This window comes from Halictus rubicundus, chromosome 11 (genome assembly GCF_050948215.1).
Source record: "Halictus rubicundus isolate RS-2024b chromosome 11, iyHalRubi1_principal, whole genome shotgun sequence".
NCBI lineage: Eukaryota > Metazoa > Arthropoda > Insecta > Hymenoptera > Halictidae > Halictus > Halictus rubicundus.
In genome coordinates this window covers 6,801,359-6,819,537 of record NC_135159.1, presented here as the reverse complement: position 1 = coordinate 6,819,537, position 18,179 = coordinate 6,801,359, and the positions used below count along the sequence as shown (strand labels likewise).

The 18,179-nt window shown below is 38.2% G+C and overlaps 1 protein-coding gene across 8 annotated transcripts in view; it reads right to left on the bottom strand.

Moving 5' to 3' along the window:
- LOC143359185 (potassium voltage-gated channel subfamily KQT member 1-like) overlaps positions 1-18,179 on the bottom strand; it is a 94,143-nt gene that overhangs the window by 64,368 nt on the left and 11,596 nt on the right. For all 8 annotated transcript variants that reach the window (XM_076796933.1, XM_076796936.1, XM_076796941.1 and 5 more), the window contains exon 2: positions 11,091-11,646. In XM_076796933.1, coding sequence (XP_076653048.1) covers positions 11,091-11,646 — 556 coding nt within the window. The remainder of the gene's footprint in view (positions 1-11,090; positions 11,647-18,179) is intronic.

Here is an 18,179-nt window from a genome sequence, read left to right as displayed (position 1 = left end):
ATTGTATGATTTAATCGTTGTTCTAAGTAGTATTCGTAAAATTAAAATTAACTTCTAATAATAGCTAACTTTATAAGCGTTTATTTTTACATTAATTTTTAACCTTTAATTTTAAACATCTAAAAATTGTAATAATAATAAGTGTCACCATTGCTTACTGTGGATCCATAAAGTATTTAAAACACTATCAGATTCTCAAAAAATTGTCGATATTTAAATTGTAATAATTTCGTGAAAACGAATCATACAACCATAAGCCTGCACTCATTTTAAAGTTTGAAGCCTCCACTTTCAGAAAGTAGTGCTCATTTCCCTCTAGGATTGCAGGACATTTTTACATAATGTAGCTGGTGGAAAACGGAATACCTAATTTTCCCTAAAAAATGCTGCAAATCCAACCGTCTCCAAAAACTTTCAAAAATTTTTCAAACTTACAAAACTCTCAGATTATTGTTTAATTATACAGATTTAATCTGTTTTTTCTGATGGGTGTTTTTTAAAAGTTCAAGCTAAATTTAACAAAAATGTTTGATTACTCTGAAATCTAATCGGAAATTGAAACGAGAAATTTAGGGATTTCGATTGGTCGATTAGCTCCCGCAGATGGAAAACAATGGACGGTCTCTCTACAACAAATCGAACGCGGGACGATCTGACCCAATTAGACTAGCGATTCGAAAAAATTGACCACTCCGTGCCGCACTGTGACGAAAATCGCCTAAATCCTGATCAAAATTAACGTTTCCGATTCTAAAGTAAACAGTTAGTAAAATTATAATAAAACTAGGAGTACTTAGTTTGTTAAAGATCGAATTTGTATTTACTAGTTAATTTTAATATTAGACACACATATGAATTTTTATTTCAAAAATTATTTGTCGAATTGAATGCATGTTTTATTATTTGAATTCTTGAAGATTTTACTCGTTACAATAACATTTTTCTAAAGTGAAGTGATGAATAAATTTTGTAATAAACAGACTTATTATTTCTTTAATTTTGTTATTGGTTGATAAACGTTTAATTATTTATCGCACATAAAAAGATAAAATCACAAACTTTTTCTACGTCTATTTATCGATATTATCATTCTTCATATTTTTATTATCACTATTACTTTACCTTTTATTGGACAGCAATTTTTTAAATTCTATTTTTATAAATCATTTTTAAAAAATTAGAACAAAGGAAACTTTTCTTTTTCCAAATTGAGTATTTCTTGAGGTAAAGATAAAATAAAAATACTATCAATTTTTGTTAATGTACACGTTTCCCTGTAGATTGAAATATTATTCGTAAAGATTGTAAAAAAATGCAGACTATTAGTAGGTACTATTTCCAACACAGAATGCAGTAACCTTTCTCGGTTCACCTTTATTTAACGAGTCTTGTGCTCGTAAAACTGAAACAAGTATTCCTGTGATTCTAGATCCCAGAACATAAATACAGAAAGTCTAACAATAAAAATTTAGAATGGCCTTCTTTCAGCGTGGAGTCGTTCAAGTTTGAAATTTGCAGCTAATAAAACCGCTCTGCCTCCTTCGCAGCAAATTACGCGAGAAAACGTCCAATTGAACGCGGCACTTGCGCACCACTGCGCATCGTTTCCATTAAACCGTGGAAAATCTTCGTTCACTCGATACTATGTTATCTTAATTAGAAGTACAATCTGATAACTCTAATTTTCTCATTTACGACTACCTGCCTGTACGTGTGTGTGTGTATATGTGTACGTGTGTGTGCAAGTGGTGCGACTCTCGAAGAACCGTAATGGAATCTAATCACGTAATACCGTGGATACGTTGCACTTATTCAAGATTTCTCTAACTATGCTCGGTGCAACGTGCAACTGCAACCACTTCAGTTGCTGCGTAAGTAATGATTTCAATAGAAAATATTTCAAACAAGTTTTTAATGGTTACGAAGAGGTCGTAATTTGACGTATTTTATTGTTCTTCCGTAAGTGACTGCGATGAGGATATTTAATGGCCCAATTTGTTTATTTAAATGAAACGATATAATTAATCAGTTCATGCACTTTGTGATTCTTTGTGTCTGTGTTCTTCAATATTTTTGAATTAGCAACATACTTTGAATTTAATAACAAGATTGCTCGAACACACTATAATTTTTCAAATAACAGTGTTTGTTATTGCCCTAATCGTACTTTTCTTCACAGGGTGAGTCAATAAAAACTATTATCTAAAATTACTCGGTGTCTATTGGTTATGTCGAAAAACTTTTTAATGAATTATGTAATATATTGAGGGACACCGGATGAGTACAATTTGATTTTTTTTTAAATATTAAGGTGACCATAAGTTTTTTCAAAGTCAATGCACCTTTTCTTTCAAATTCAGCGACCTATAATATGATGACCTAGAGTTGACATTAGAAAAATGTTTGAAAAACTCGAGGTCACCTTGATATTACGTCCACTTCGAGTCCATTTAATATTTTATTTTACTTAGTTCAAACGTTTTCCACTATATAAAAGTTATTATTACGTATTTTAGTTACGAAATTGAATGAGATTTAAAAGCTGACCTCACCTAAATCTAACCCAGGCCTAACTCGGACCTTTATGTTATCATGAATTACTAACCCTGGGCTAATCTGGGTTAGATTTAGGTGAAATCTAGGTTAGATCTCTGTTAGATTTACTATGATATCGTATAGCGTACAGCGAATGTCTGTCCAGCGTTTTTTTTTCGAAAATGGTAAATATAATAAATGATAATATAAAAATTCTAATTTCCTTACATTCATAAAATGCCAACACTATGGTACATAATTTTTTAAACTCTAAGATATTCTTCGACCAAAGTAAGGTCACTTTCAATTTTTTAAATAGAGTACTATATATATTTCTTTTTTTACTATATCAAACCGACAGCCAAGACGAAATTATACAGTACACAATGACTTCTAAAGTTATGGAAGATAAGGAATACGTGAAATAGTTTGAATACGATAATACTACACATATTTGTTCTACACATATTAATCATATGTTCAAAATGGCCGTTATTATTAAGTATGCGGATCTGACCTCTTTTAATTATGCTTTCGAGAGTGTTTAAAACGTTTGATATTTTTGTCGCGGAATATGGCAATAAATCGTTAAACGATAATAATGAAAGTTCCCTTTCGTTCCTAAGCCAGCAGGTTTAACCAATCGTCTCTCTCTCCGACGGCGGCTTACCTTGGGCTTTATCTAAACGAGAATCACGTCAGGGATTCATTAAATGCTCGTCGCTATTCATGAATCGCGAGTATTTATCGTGTTCCTGCCACGTACCACGTGGTTACACGGCCAGTTAATTCGTCCAATTCGGCCGGATTTTCGCGTCGACTTTCTACAATCGAATAAATGACAAACAATATTATAACGTTCTACGTATCGATGCATCCCAGTGACAATAATATTTCAATCAGTCTATTCACAACCTTATGTTCGTTGTTTCTGGTTCCAATTTGTTTATAGGCTGGATTTAATCCTTAATGAGATATATTTTTATTAACTACTGCAAACTATCTGAATAAGTTAATAACAGAAAAAAGAAGACAAATGAATATAGTTACAAAATATTGTACCCAAGAATTAAAGAAGGAAATTTTTAAAGTTTACCTTGCACAAACTTAATTTCTTAATTTTCTCGTGAAATAATTTTACCCATAATTATTCCAATCACATTAACATCTCTAAGATGTTAGATGTACGATAATTTTGTAATTTTTGCGGTAAAACGATGTTGATTTCCTACATTTCATGAGAATTTGTAACAACAGTTATATTACATAAAATGACATCTTTATGTTATTGTGAATAACACATTCGTCCATGTTGACATCCTGAAAAGGTTCGATTGGCGAACGAGTATAATTTTATCGGATATGCATTCGGCGTGTAAAAGATTCAGGATTTAGAACAGATTCCGAGAACAAGATGAACGTGTAATATCTGCAACATGCGATCCGCTTTATTTTTGCCAGGAATAAAAAATGGGCACACGCTTCCGGAAATGAATGGCGCGTTCGTCATGGCAACAGTAGCATCGAGCGCAAGCTGAAAGACATTTCCGTGGTAATTTCCGACCATGGCGTTCCGCATCGTCAAAACTTCGATAGCGGAGTTTATTATCAGAAAGGCCGTTCGATGTTGACTCCTCGAAAAGTAACGCGTGGGACGTGGAGAAAAGTCGGGACGCTTAATAACCGGTTAAGCCCCAAGCAATGAAATAAAACGATCTTCACATAAAACATTATTTTAAACCGGTTTCAAATTACTGGAGCTCGAGCTTCTCGGTCCCTCGCGGGATATACCCCTCAGTGGAGGGGGTGGACGAACTGACCAAGATCGTGTAGCTCCGTGCGGCTTACTCGATATATGTCCAAAACACGGCTCTAGCCAGGGACATATATGGGACAGGAGGTGCTAACGTAGAAAAGGACAATGGTGAAAATAGGAAATATTGAAAAATAAGGAAATTTTGTTATTGGATTAGTAGTGGTCTCACACCCATATACCGGACCGGAATTATGTTACACTCATCGGTCTCTCGAGCTTCGTAGCCCCTCACGGGGCATAGTCCGCGGTAGTGGGGATAATTCCGCGACGTTTATCATCCAGGCCTTGGCGACATATACGGAGAAATCTCTGTGTATATTACTATGTTTTATTATTAAAGTAAAAAGTAAAAAGTATCTAAAGTATGTCAATTTTTTGTGTATATTTTGGATTTTGTGAAAAGTTTGTCATTTTCACGGTACTTATTGTTACACACTTCTAATTTACATAATAGTATCGTGTACATTCTCCTGAACAAAATGTTATAGTGATATAGCGAGGAATGTTTTGTACGTTGTTCGCAGCAGTCAACAGCGGTGCTCAACCTGCCGATCTATTGGGAAACCGCAGAGAAAAAGAAGTATGATTTCGTCAGCAGGATCGATCGACTTCGAAGTCGCTTGACCGGCACTTTGTTTTCGTAATGAATTATTTAAAGGGTTGCGGCACGTGACGCCGGCTCCGAAGAAATGAAAAATATCGACGCTGAATAATGCATCAGGCGCGAGACTATTTTGATATTTATGCGAGTGATAAATGTAGGCGGTTTAAAGACAGGATATTACGATATGAAAATGAACGGAAATAAGACACTGTTCCTGCCGAGAAAAAGGAGAAGAAAAAACAGTCTAGGGGGACGAGTATCGGTAAGGGAACATTGAATTTTTAACGTGCTTTTAAAATGTATTTTGCGTACGATGCGATTGACGATCAAAGGCGAAATAATTTAGACAATTTCTGTTTTATGCTCTCCTGTCTCCAAAGTATTCAAAAACATGTACATTTCATAATTTAAGACGTTTAAGTACGTTAAATTAAAGACCTTGAAAATCATGAAACCACAGCACATATGAGAACCGATAAGCCGTCATATGTCCAGCTTAAAATCATGCCACTTTTGAATTAAACAATTTTTTATTAGATGCATAATTTGAAAGTTATTTGAGGTATGCAAGTTATGTAAATCACCCTGTATGTCGCGTGTCTGAGTTTAGTTCGTTCCCTTAGTAGAATTAAAAAGAATAGTAATGAGGAGGGAAAGTAGTAGAAAGTAGGATAAATGAAGCGGTGATAAACTGTAGAGTTCCACTACCGACGTGACGCGTTTTGTAAAATTATTTTCTTTGTTTTTTTGGACACACAATGTGATCACCGACTTCTTTCGATGCATTGAAAGATGAAGTCAGTAAAGTGATGAACGAGTGTAGCCAACAGAGAGGATTAAAATATATTATCAAGGTCAAAATTCGAAACAAATTTTGCCTATACATGTTACCATCACTCTACTTTGATTTCTGAAGTCCAATTTGAAAAAATATATTGGACACTATACAGCGTGTCCCATTGGTAGTTTTCCATGCAATTATTTCACAAACGTAGATCGTTTCGAAAAAGGTTTCGAATAAAACTTATCCTGATTTAGGAGAGACATTTTATGGCAATTCCAGATGTCTTCCAGGTGGATGAGTTTCAATGAATTCAAGGTGACCCTTGAGTTTTCATATGGAACTGTATATTTTTATTTAAATAGGTTTGCAGCTTATGCCATGACGAATTCATTAATCTATACCTATCTTTGAAGGTCATTTAAGATCATTCAGTGCCTTTTAAGACTTACCTACGTCCTTGAAGTTATTCAGTGCATTTTGTATTCGAAGGAACAACCTTGAGGATCGGTAGAATCATTTATTCCACCCCTAAATAATAATTCCACCCCTAAGTAATAATTCCACCCACTTTTCCAGTAGAATCTTATGAAAGGAGTTCGGCACGACAAATCTACCACTCCTGATAGCATGAAGATTAAATTAAAGATGCCAGCCAGCAAATTGGATGTTGAACTTTTAACAGGTTTGAATTACCATCGAGGGATAGATTGAAGCATTGTGTTGGTGTCCAGGATCGATCTTTTGAATGCAACAGATAACGAACAACTCCAAGAACGTTTAACGAAGATAAGTTTCAAACGGCAGTGAATAATCTCGAGTGAGTTTCGAAGATCAACACAATTAGAGGTACCTGAAGTCGTCATGAAGCAGACTACACACATATGTACCTGAATAAGAACGTACAGTTCTACAAAAAAAAAGGAAAGATCACCCCAAGGGGTTTCCAAAATAGGGTGGATTATATCTGAACATTGAAGAACATTATTATTTGATTCGTATCTAATTAAAGATGTTAAAACGACAAGAAAATTTCTATTTTATTCCTGTTGTTCGCACTCGCCTCAGAAAATGTTGATTTGACGCGAAGATTTTAAATATAATGTCGAGGTGTGCATTCTGATTTGTGTTTGAAGACGTGTTCTCGAATTTATTAAATTGATGACGCACGTGTTACTTCATCCTTGACACGAAATCGACGAAATCACCGCAAGTTTGGTCGCCTTTCCACCGAAAAATCTTATCTGCACGTTAGACACGCTTCGAATATGGATGAAACTCTCGAGAACTAAAGGTCAACTGTGCAACTATCGGTTGCGGCACACCAGCTGCACACACATAGCTGAAGTGTCACACACTTTAAAGAGTTTTCCGAATCGACAGTGCTATCGGCGGGCAAGTTCGAGCTTTCTAGACAGTTACGAGTTTACGGGCCCCGCTTCATTTCAGTTTCCATATTGGAACTTACAGTAAGGAGTCTAATTACATACACGTAAAAAATAATAACTTAAAATATGTTTTGTTCAATGTTATTTATAGAATAAGGAAATGCAAAATGGAGTGACATGTCATAAATGCCCTTCAGCCGATTTTGACCGGAAGTGGCTCGTTCGATAACTTACCAAGAAAGAACCCTTTCTACCAAGTTTCAGCCCTACACCACGTCTGTAAGGGTAGATATGGGGAACAAAGGAAAACCCAGTTTTTATCCCATTTAATTGCATCTAAAAATTAAAAAAAAAATCTGACACTTTTTCCATATCGAATCACATATTCGTAAATTTTTTCAGATTTTTTAGTTGCAAACTCTGTTTGTAAAAAATGAAGAACTAGACAAATTTCGAGAAAATACAGATTTCATATTGAAGCTTAAGAGCGACCACCCTGGGAATTAATTTAATAATGTTTTGTCATCAATTACTATCTCTAATTTTTTTTTATATTTTTTGCTAGGGTGCGTTATAGTTAAAAAAAAATGAAATATGTTATACTTGATTTTTCTACATCTTATTCGCGTGACAGCACGAAAAAGATTCTAGATTTATCTCGACGGCTCTTAAGGGACGTAAAACATGAATTACTTTCAGCATTCCACTATAAAACTATTATCACAAAGCGTGAGGAAAAATACGGTTATGCAATTATAAACTGGTCGATTAGCGCGAAGTTTGTGGAAAGTTTCACGAATATTTGCGGTTAGCCAAGCGGCGGCACCGAGAATACAGAGAGGATATTATAATAAGATTCCTGGATCCGCAGGAGGTCGTTTGAAACTATTATCTCGTCAGGACAAAAAGAAAATTAACAAAGTACACCGCTTCGTAAGCTTCAACAACGATACCTATGACTGTGAAACAATTAAAGAACGGATGTTGGGAAAAAATGATTTAATACCGGTTGAAAAATAAAGAAGTACAGACAATAAAGGCTTTCAGACTAAATATTAAGTTTGCGAAAATAGAAATATTTATTAAAAATCAAATGCGGTGCAAACTTGTCATCTGCCAAAATTAATATCAGCCACATTAGTAATCGTAACACGATTGTTTTATTTATTCCAAAAGTATATTTTGTTTTTCCTTTTCATTCAAATTCTACTTTTGTGAAAGCATTTTATCGTTACTCTATGAAATTGTAATTAAAGTGTTTACTCGATATATGTCCAAAACACGGGTCTAGGCACGGACATATATGGAGCAGGAGATACTATTCTTTGATTCTTTGAATATTCCTTTCTAGGGATAGTTGTGTGACTTTTATCGGCTAGGTATTTGGGACATATATAGAGTAAATGCTGTACTCTTATAATTAAAATGTACAGTCACCAATGGAAATGAAACAATATACTACTTAGCACTTCTAATAACTTCTTTTGAGATTATCAATCGTGAAACGTTGAATTATTAATTTACTCCTCGATCTTTGCAGTAACGATGCTTTAATTCTTCAATAAGAATCAGATTTAAAAAATTATGTGTGCATTGCACTCATTTCCGTGGAGAGAATATAACGATACGACTCGAGGATCTTTGACGAGACGATAATAATTTGCATTCATGAATGATTACATTATATGGACACCCTACTTATTGGACGCAAATTGAAAGCTCGTTATTACCGTGTTTCTTCTATTCTCGATCGATTCTGTTCCGCCGGCTCAATAAATAATTCTGACAAGGAAATCACTTCAAATGTGAGATAGCACGTTGTCATACGCCTAAAAATACAGATTAAATATCGAGCAAGTACATTACATTATCTAACAAACTCTAACATTTGTTTACGTTTCGATTTTATACGTGTATAACAAAAATGAATTGATCAAACGCAAACCAGTAAACACGTTCAAAAAATTAAATATACTGCTTTATTGATAAAATTATTAAGAAAAGAAATAAGTGCTGAGTGCGATTATCGATTTTCGAGTGGGAGCGCGTTCACAAGTTTAGAATGTCAGATCAGAAACGACAGCCGACTGGCACGAGGGTCGATAACAAGCGAATCGAAGATTTTCGGTGCTGTCTGAATGGAGGTCTTTCTGCCAACAATCTTTCGACCGGCTAGCAAACATCTCGCGTGTCTTATTGTCCGTCGATTCAGCCGGTAAAACGCGGCAGAGGTGTTACATACCCGGATACCTATGGGAATTTCGATATAAAAGCCTCAGCTGTCTGCTGCCGGCTCGCGACAAGCAGCCCGCCGTTTGCCTCCATTTTTCCGGCGAGCCCACGCTGGATTTCGCACCCTATCGCGTTTAGCGGCGCGAGCTTTCGAGCTTTCGAGCTTTTGTGCACCGCGCCGCGAGTGCGTCGCTCACCGTTCAATGCTTCCTGCATTCCAGTTGAAAGCCGTCACGCCGGCATGCTAATGTCCCCCCGACGCTATTATGCGAACCGTCGAATAGGCTCGTCGATGTTTCGAAACCCGACGACACTGCTCGGGTGAAAATTCATTTTTGAGATTTCTTTTTTGCCTAAATTGTAAGACTTGGCGAGAAAACCATGTGTGCAAAATTTGAGGGCAATCGGACAACGGGAACCGTATTTGCGTTAAATGTTTTAAAATTTTTACGATTTCATGTCATTTTCAACCACTTTAATTTGTATGTTTTAGTAATTTTGGAAATGTCAAATATTATTGAGCAAAAAGCAACGCCTTAGATTAGTAATAGGAGTGCGAGGGTTTTCTAAATTTCGGGTCGGGTCAGGCCAGACCCCGAAAGTTTGTCCGACCCATAAATATCTTCGGGAGCTCGAGGATTTTGGGACCCGAAACTCATTTGGGACTCAATCGGCACCTGATACCCGCTCGGGACTCGATATTCGATTCGAAACATAATTTCTCCAGCTGATCTTTTAATTTGAAAGTATTTTATTTTCGTAACGCTCATTTGTTGCGACAACGAATCAAATTGTAATCAACGAATTAAATCATTACTGGAACAAGTTAGCGGTACGAAAATAACATGCTATTAAACGCTAATAAAAAACGAACGGTCAACCGGAAAAATGTTATTCGCTTTTTTAAAATTATTTTTGCATATAATTCGCACATGCACCCTATATAACAGTTTGAAACATTTGAGCAAAAATTCAATTTAATGGAATAGTATTCCTACGAAATGCATAAACCATTGCAAAAACGTTAAACATTGGATAATCAGAGATTAAGTAAAAATTGTCGTATGCAAGCAACCCTACAATTATTTTATTTAATAACGATTGATCCTTTGAGATGTTAGACCAAGCAGGAAAATATTGACTTGAACTACTTTTGCAGTAAACGGCTCATACCATAGTGACTCATAAAGTACTTGTCCCCCCTTTAAAAGAGAATTTTTTTTTTCAAAAGTGGGTCAAACGTCTTGCACACTTTCGAGAAACTACAAGAGTTAATTCACTAGATAATGTGAAAAAGGAATTTTAGTAAAAACTTCAATTGCAACACTTTTCTCAAAATTTCTTTCTCACGCGATGCAGTGACCTAATTGTCGTACCTTCTAAAAAAAGTACCAAGTGGTTCGGTTCAATTTTAAACAAGGTATTCCGTTTCAAAGAGCGTGCGAATATCCATGCAACCACTGTACACAATGGTACTAAATTGTGCGGAACGTGTTTCAGGAATTTCATTCTCGTTCGAAACAGTATTTCCTAGAACAATTTCGCGGCAAGCACCAAGAAACCATCCCGAACCGCATCAACAACGGAACGCAGCAAAACTCCTAATGATCTACGGACTGCAAAAAGCTGGCCACGCCTCGGGACAATATTTCATCCTGACGGAGGAGGCGAGACGAGGATCTAGAAAAAAGCTCCCGTGTGGGAAGAGGAGGCGCATACTCGATGTATACTCACACAGTGAAATGATAGACGAAGCAGATCCATCCGCCGGGATGCTCGAGGAACACGTAGAGCCTCTCCTGGAATGTCTTGCCCTTCTTGTGATGGAACAGGTACTTGGCCTTGAAGGCCTGGTCGATGGGCAGGTAGATGGGGTAATAAGGATCGGGCACCCCAGCTTGGTTCAAGCTGGCCGGCTCGATCTCCGCGGCGTTCATCTCGCTGTCGATGATGTCGTCCTTGCTCTTTTTCCGGCGGTACTTCCGCTTCATCGGCGTGGGCACCCTCTTGTGGTGGCCCTCGCCGAACCGCGGCGACCGGAACCTCCTCAGGAAAGTGAACCGGTGGGTGGGCGACACCGACTCCTCCATCTGGCCGCCGTTGTCCTCGGTGTCCTCCGTCTCGCTTCCCGGCGTCTTCAAGGCCGCGTCCTCCGACTCGAGACAATGCTCCGCCACCAGCTCGTCTTCGCTGCCCTGTAGGGCAGCGTAGGCGGCCGCGGCGCTAGGCCGCTTCTCCGTCAGCCGAGAGCATTGGTCCGTGCTTCGTGGAAGACTCTCGCGGTTCTCACCTGCGTGCACACACCGTCGCACCATATTGCCGAGAGTGTACGAAGCGGATCACGCGCCGCCGTTTCCTCGAGCGTACTATTTGCTTTTTTCGGCCGTTTTCTCTTTTTCACAGCTTTCGGGTCTCTCGGGATTTCCGCCTACTGCTAAGCTAGAAGCGCTACAGCTTCATTTCGATATAAGACGATGGCTCGGGACCGGCCTTCGTCCTATTTCGGAGCAAGGTACCTATGCTCGACGCGTGCGGAGACCTCATCCCTCGGCCGGGTGGAGACACCCCGAGGGGTTTCTCTACCCCCCGAGCGAGGGAGGAGTTCTTCGGGGGCCGCCCACCCGAGCGGCTATTTGGTGGGGGGCCCGCGCAGAGTCCTACTATAGTAGGATCACATGAGAGGAGCTTCTTTCCCACGGGATGGGGCCGTAGTTGCCGTGGGTAGGGGCTTGTCGCCGGGGAGTCCCACATACCCCTCGTTCCCCTCCCAGGGGGACAGGGGAATGCGTAATGCATTTCCCTCACGATAAAAAAAAAAAATAAAAAAAGGGTACCTATGCTCCGGGGACACATAATTCTATACACGATTGCGTGCACAAATCTTCCTCGGAAAAGGATAGAATATGACATAGGGACCCAATTACTGTGGGGGTACCAATTACTGTGCCTACATTAATTATACCTACTTTTAAAGCGTAATGAATATTTAAAGAAAAGTTATATAGCACATATAGTAACTGATTCTAATGACAAATATTTAATATCTTTTTTTTAATATTCTTTATGTTTTAAAAATAACTATAATTAATGTAGACACAGTAATTGGGACCCTTACCCTAACTGTTCTGGCACTGAGCGGTGTCGAGCGAACAATTTCATAGAAGAAGAAGAGGGGGTTGTAGTAATCTTCTTATTTCGAAACGAACATCGTCGTCTTGTATCGAGATAAAACTGCACCATCAACGGTACCGTGAACTGTGGCTAAACGCGTCGTGGTATGTATGAAACGATCAAGTTTCAAAGGATGTAGAGATTCTATTGTTGGCAGAAGGAATGACGCGCTTCAGAAATACGAGGGAGACAGTCAGTAAGTAAATTACAGCCTCCCTCGTTTGTTTTAGGAGTAGTATGGGTGAGTATACCTACAGAGCCTTCGAGATGAATCCGGCATTGGTAAATATCTGAGCAAACTTTTTAAACTAGTCAATCCATGTTTACCATAACTAACGTGAAGTAACGAACCGAGACCTAACGTAATTAACGTAAAGTACTCTGTTCAAGCCTAACTAACCCAGACCTAGCCTAGGGTACCTGATCTAAATTTCACCTGACAAAAGTGAAGTCTAATCCAGACCAAAGGCTGATCTAACAGAACTAATGTAATCTGCTAACCCAAATCCAACGTGATACTCTTTGATCCTGATCTAACTTATAATATATTGTGTATTACGCCCACATCTTTTTGCTTGATTTTAGTGATATTTTTGTGTCCATGTGATGATCGTTTCACCTTATCTCATAACTGATACTATTATGTCATAAATGTTACGTAATAATTTGACGGAAATATTATAAGAACGCAGTTTATATAATGTTGCATAAGTGCGAGGTGCAGCCAAGGGCTATTTTAAAATCCAATCCCACAGGTATACACTAGTGTGCAGACGTTCACGAGAATATTCAAACGAGTAACTATACGAAAATGCACAACTTGCGAACTGAATTGTTTAAAACAATCCAATTTAACGATATATGCAGTATACAGAATATATTTAAAATAATTCATTAAAATCACGTAAAAAATAACCCTTCTACAGTAAGAGAGAAAAAGACAGGACACCCTATTAATCTTTTTTAGTAATAAATTATTCGAGTAATAAATCTCTCCCACGTGATGAGATAAACGCCACTTTACCTCTTTTCTGTATTTTCATTTAATTGTACATAAGAATATTGAAACTGTATTTTAATGTATATGGATATACTATTGTAAGGAAAAATAATTTGTTTTAATTACTAGGAAGACAAAGTTGTTATTGGCTCCTGATGCAAAAGTGTGGCGTCTCTCCTACGTTTAACACTAAACCGGTCAAAATGACCGGTGTCATATTTTTATTTTACAATTATTGAAATAATGAAAATTATTTTATAAGAAATGATTGTATAGTAGGAGAACTTTTATCATTCACTTTTATTTTTCATCGCTCGTTACACAAGTAAATATCATCGGAATTATATCATATTTGGTTTCATTTTAATCAGAACAATGCCACGAATATGTTGGTAACTGTTTCATAAAAAAATAACGAAAAATAAAATAGTTTTGTAATTGGATTAGTAGTGGTCTTCTGGTCTCACACCGATATAGCCGACAATGTGAGGCACACTCCTCGGCGACGAGCTTCGTCGGCTTCTCCGTGCAACATTGTCATCGGACATTTTCGCAGTCTTCTTGTCACTAGCGCTTAATAGTCATACGTTTCTTATGACTTGTAGACAGATATGACTCTTAGGTTTCCAACGTGCCCTGTGTATTCCAAATGCGACGCTCGGCGAGAACCTCCGATTTCGTATTCGTGTCAGTAAAAAGAACGGCGGGACTGACATACAACGAGAATTCACTGTAAGTGTCAGCGATCGGTCCACGCCCTTTAACCCCTACGCAGAACGTACCAACGCCTGCACAAACTCTGCGGCTGTCGTCGGGGTTAGTTAAAAATTGACAAGAGCGTGCGTCGAATTGACCTTCGGAACCATGATTCCGATTTTTTTGTTACCTATCGAGCGAGGCAGCATTCTCCTCGGTGTTTACCGGAGCGGATTCGAAACGCTCCGAGCGACATCCACGGCAGAACATTTGGCTGCGGTTATTTCCGCAAAACTCATCAGCCGGCATATTGAACGGGAAAGCCACTTTCATAGTTTACGGCTATTTGACTTCCGGGCTATTCAATTGTTCTAATTTGGGACCACCGACCCCGAAACAGCTAGTCAATTTTACGCAACAACGGGCAACTATTCGCGTGGTAGACAGATGCCTCACTGTACCATTGCTACGGACACGTTGAAATCCTCGATTCTCCCGGGCAACCTTTTGTCCCGTGTCGTTTATGTGTCGCGTGTTTATCCTGCATTCATTGTGCCGCTGTTCCGGGCTGTGTAATCGACCCTTTGTCGGCGCGAATCGACAAAACGATTCTCAAGCGGCGCCCCTTTCTTGGGATGAATCACTTTCCTTCGAGCCGTATCGGCGACAAGCCGCGAGAGTGCTATTTTGTCGGCGTCGCGACGCCGCCGCCGCCGCGACGTCAGCTTCCACGTTCCCGCCGTTGACAGTTAAGCTTTCACGATAAAATGATAGACGTCCCTCGATTTTTCACGTTTCTCGAAACCGTGCTCGCAAAGATTTTCTGTTGCATACAGTCGGTGAAAAAAGTCTCCGTACACCCTTCAAAGCGGAGCAACTTTCTTATACGTGGACCAAAACGATCTCAGTTCTTCTCAAGAACACAGAATTACTTTAATACGCGACGCGTAAACAAAGTTTTAACACGTCCCATGCCATGCGGGTCGTATACCCTCTGTGCTGGACTTCCTGTTAGGTTACTTGAAATTTTCACTATTGACCCTCTCACGGCGGAGCCCGGGTCTATTTCGACCCAGAGAATCGTTATTCAATTGTCTACTCTCTGGCGAATTAATTAAATACACAGCTGTTGCGTTAGGGACAATGAATTTGAAGTAATTTTTTCCTTTGCGAAAATGTTCTCTGCAGCTTCGTTAAGGAGTTATTAACAAAAAACACGGACCAATCAGAGAGCGCCCCTACCGTGTTCGGATTCCGGCCCGACGAGAGGCCCCACTGAGCGTGGCGTTGACATTGGTCGAGCCGGGGCCCGTTTACTGTAGCCACGCTCTGATTGGTCCGCGTTTTTCGTTAATAACTCGTTAAAAAAGCCACCGAGAACATTTTCGCAAAGGAAAAAGTCATTTCAAACGACCTCAGGAATCACCACTTTGAAGGAAAAACATTTTTGGGATACCAAAAGATCGATTGAACATCTCTATAGATCGAACATCTCACCGTAAAAATTCTTGCATTTTCATGTGATGCAAAATGATAACAATTCAGAATATCGAAGCTTTCTTTTTCCACAGTCATGATTTTTAAGTTACACAACTATTGCAGCAAATAAATGGCGTGCACCTATTTACTTTTTCCTTCGTGAAAGAGATGAAGAAGGACAAGAAATCGTATCATAAGGGAAAGATCGGTAAGCCATCTATAAATTATGGCGGCCATCTGCGTATTCACATGTACACGGTCTATCCTCACCGTGTTGTGTGCTACATCAGGTTTGATTATAGGGTTCTACTACAAAGGTCAATGGCGTAAATACTCATAATCGATATCGTAATGATTGCGTTCTGATGTACACCGCATGTCTGAAGCATGCTTTCTTTTTCGAGAATTTCTTCTCCTCCAAATTTACATTATATTGTTTAATTACACTGTTCGAAAAAATTCTACCGTTCCCTTCAACGTTCTGATAATTAATGGCCGCGATACTCATAGACTTTGACGAGATAAACATAGGAAGGAAAGTTGTCTTTCTCTGAAATGTTCACATCCTTTTTGGAAAATTCAAGTCCGAAAACGAGAGTGAAATTTACAAATTTCGGAGTTTTTTGTGCTCTGCAGGGATGATAAGTTACCGAGCACCGACAAATTGAACAAACGCGAGGGGCAAGGGGACTAAGCTGCCAGCTTAACCTAATCTCCTTCAGGGATCTCCAATTTTAGGTGCTTGCGGTCACGTTACGCGGGAGTAGATTTTTCATTTCCACGATAGATAAATGAAACCGCAATACGTATAACATAGCTCTTTCAAAAGCTGTGAATTGAAATTGCTTTCATAGTTGTATTCAGCACATTAAAATCTATGAGAATCGCATATTTGTTTCAGAAATGTCTGTGCACAATATAAGTGACATTCCATTCCAGAAGTATTGTTCAATACCCATTTTACATTTGCATACATACATTATTATTGCCGGCAGCGGTGAACGTACACAAAAATAGCGAGTAAACAATACATCAATACCTGCGTGTCGATGAGATACTACCAATCCAACGATGAAACTATTTTCAATTTATTTATTTATTTATTAAACTCTAATAAGTTCCTACGAAACGTTGAATTACATATTTGTGACATTTTTCTGATTACAATGACTCCAAACACGACACAATTTAGAGCATCTGTACTTGTTTAATTCACGATACAGTAGAACCTCGATTATCCGAACCGAGGAATTTTGAACTGCTGTAACTTCGTGAGGAAAAGTCGGAGAATGTCCTATCTGGACTCATTTTAAAGCTTGAAACCTCTACTTTTGACATCATTAAATTGAATTTTTTTCATGATACTGTTGTTACAGAAACTGAAATTCGAACTAATCAGTGGTTCCTAAGAGAAGATTAGTAATTTGAGAATATCTCAGTAATTATTAATTTCTAGCCCCATATTTGTATAATACTTTCATACTTTCATACTACGGGAAAATATACTAATTATACTTTTGTACTACGAAAAATATTTTTACAAATGTTTTCTGTCATGTACTGTGGATTAAATTATTAACAGAAATTCCAACAAAATTTGATTAACCACAATCGTCTGAGGGTGAGATCGTTACTTCATGGCGTAAAGGAACTCTTTGAAACTCATTACAATTCTATAAATACAATGAGGGATAAAGCGTGACGCTTTTTGTTCCCAACTGCAGTAATTTAATAAAGTAATTCCTTTTCAGCGTAGCGACATGATATTATCATAAGTTCAGGTAGAATTTTCCATAATTTTACCTCCCAATATTCTGTTGCGCGGAAACTTGTTTGTGAACTAAAGTAGTCCAGTTAAGGATGCGTTAGCATAACGCCGGGCGAAACGGTGAATACGAATAATCCAACTTTTGAGCATCAGCTGTGGTCGTCCTTTGGAGATGAAATGTCTGCCAGCGGGAGTTCTTTGGTCACCATAAAAGCTCGAGACTGTGTAATTCTACTCGATACGGGCGGATTTTCGCTTTAGGTTTAATTAGCGCCGCGGTGAAAATTATATCGCTTTGGGTCACGTCGAAAATTGCTTTCTGCTGTCCGAGTCTTTTTTGCAGCAATGAAGTTTGAATTAGAAAATTCATTTTTAGAAAATCTATCCAACATTTTCCTTAACTGGGTTCAAAATGTCAGTGATTGAACCCTACGATGCATAACGTGGGTACTTTATAACAACTTTAATATTGTAATTATTGTGGCTGTTCTTTTAATTACGGTACACTACTATAGTGACTTGCCTTGACATCTTCGTTTGACGTCGATACTTGACGAATTTGAAAAATGTAAAAACGGAACAAGGATTTTATATATCATTGATTAATCTGTTGGCTGCACAGGGGCAAATTTTGAAAAAATGGCGACATTTTTCTCACGTCGCTTGTTGAAAATTGTTTATCCAGAGTGACATTATTGAACGTAAAATA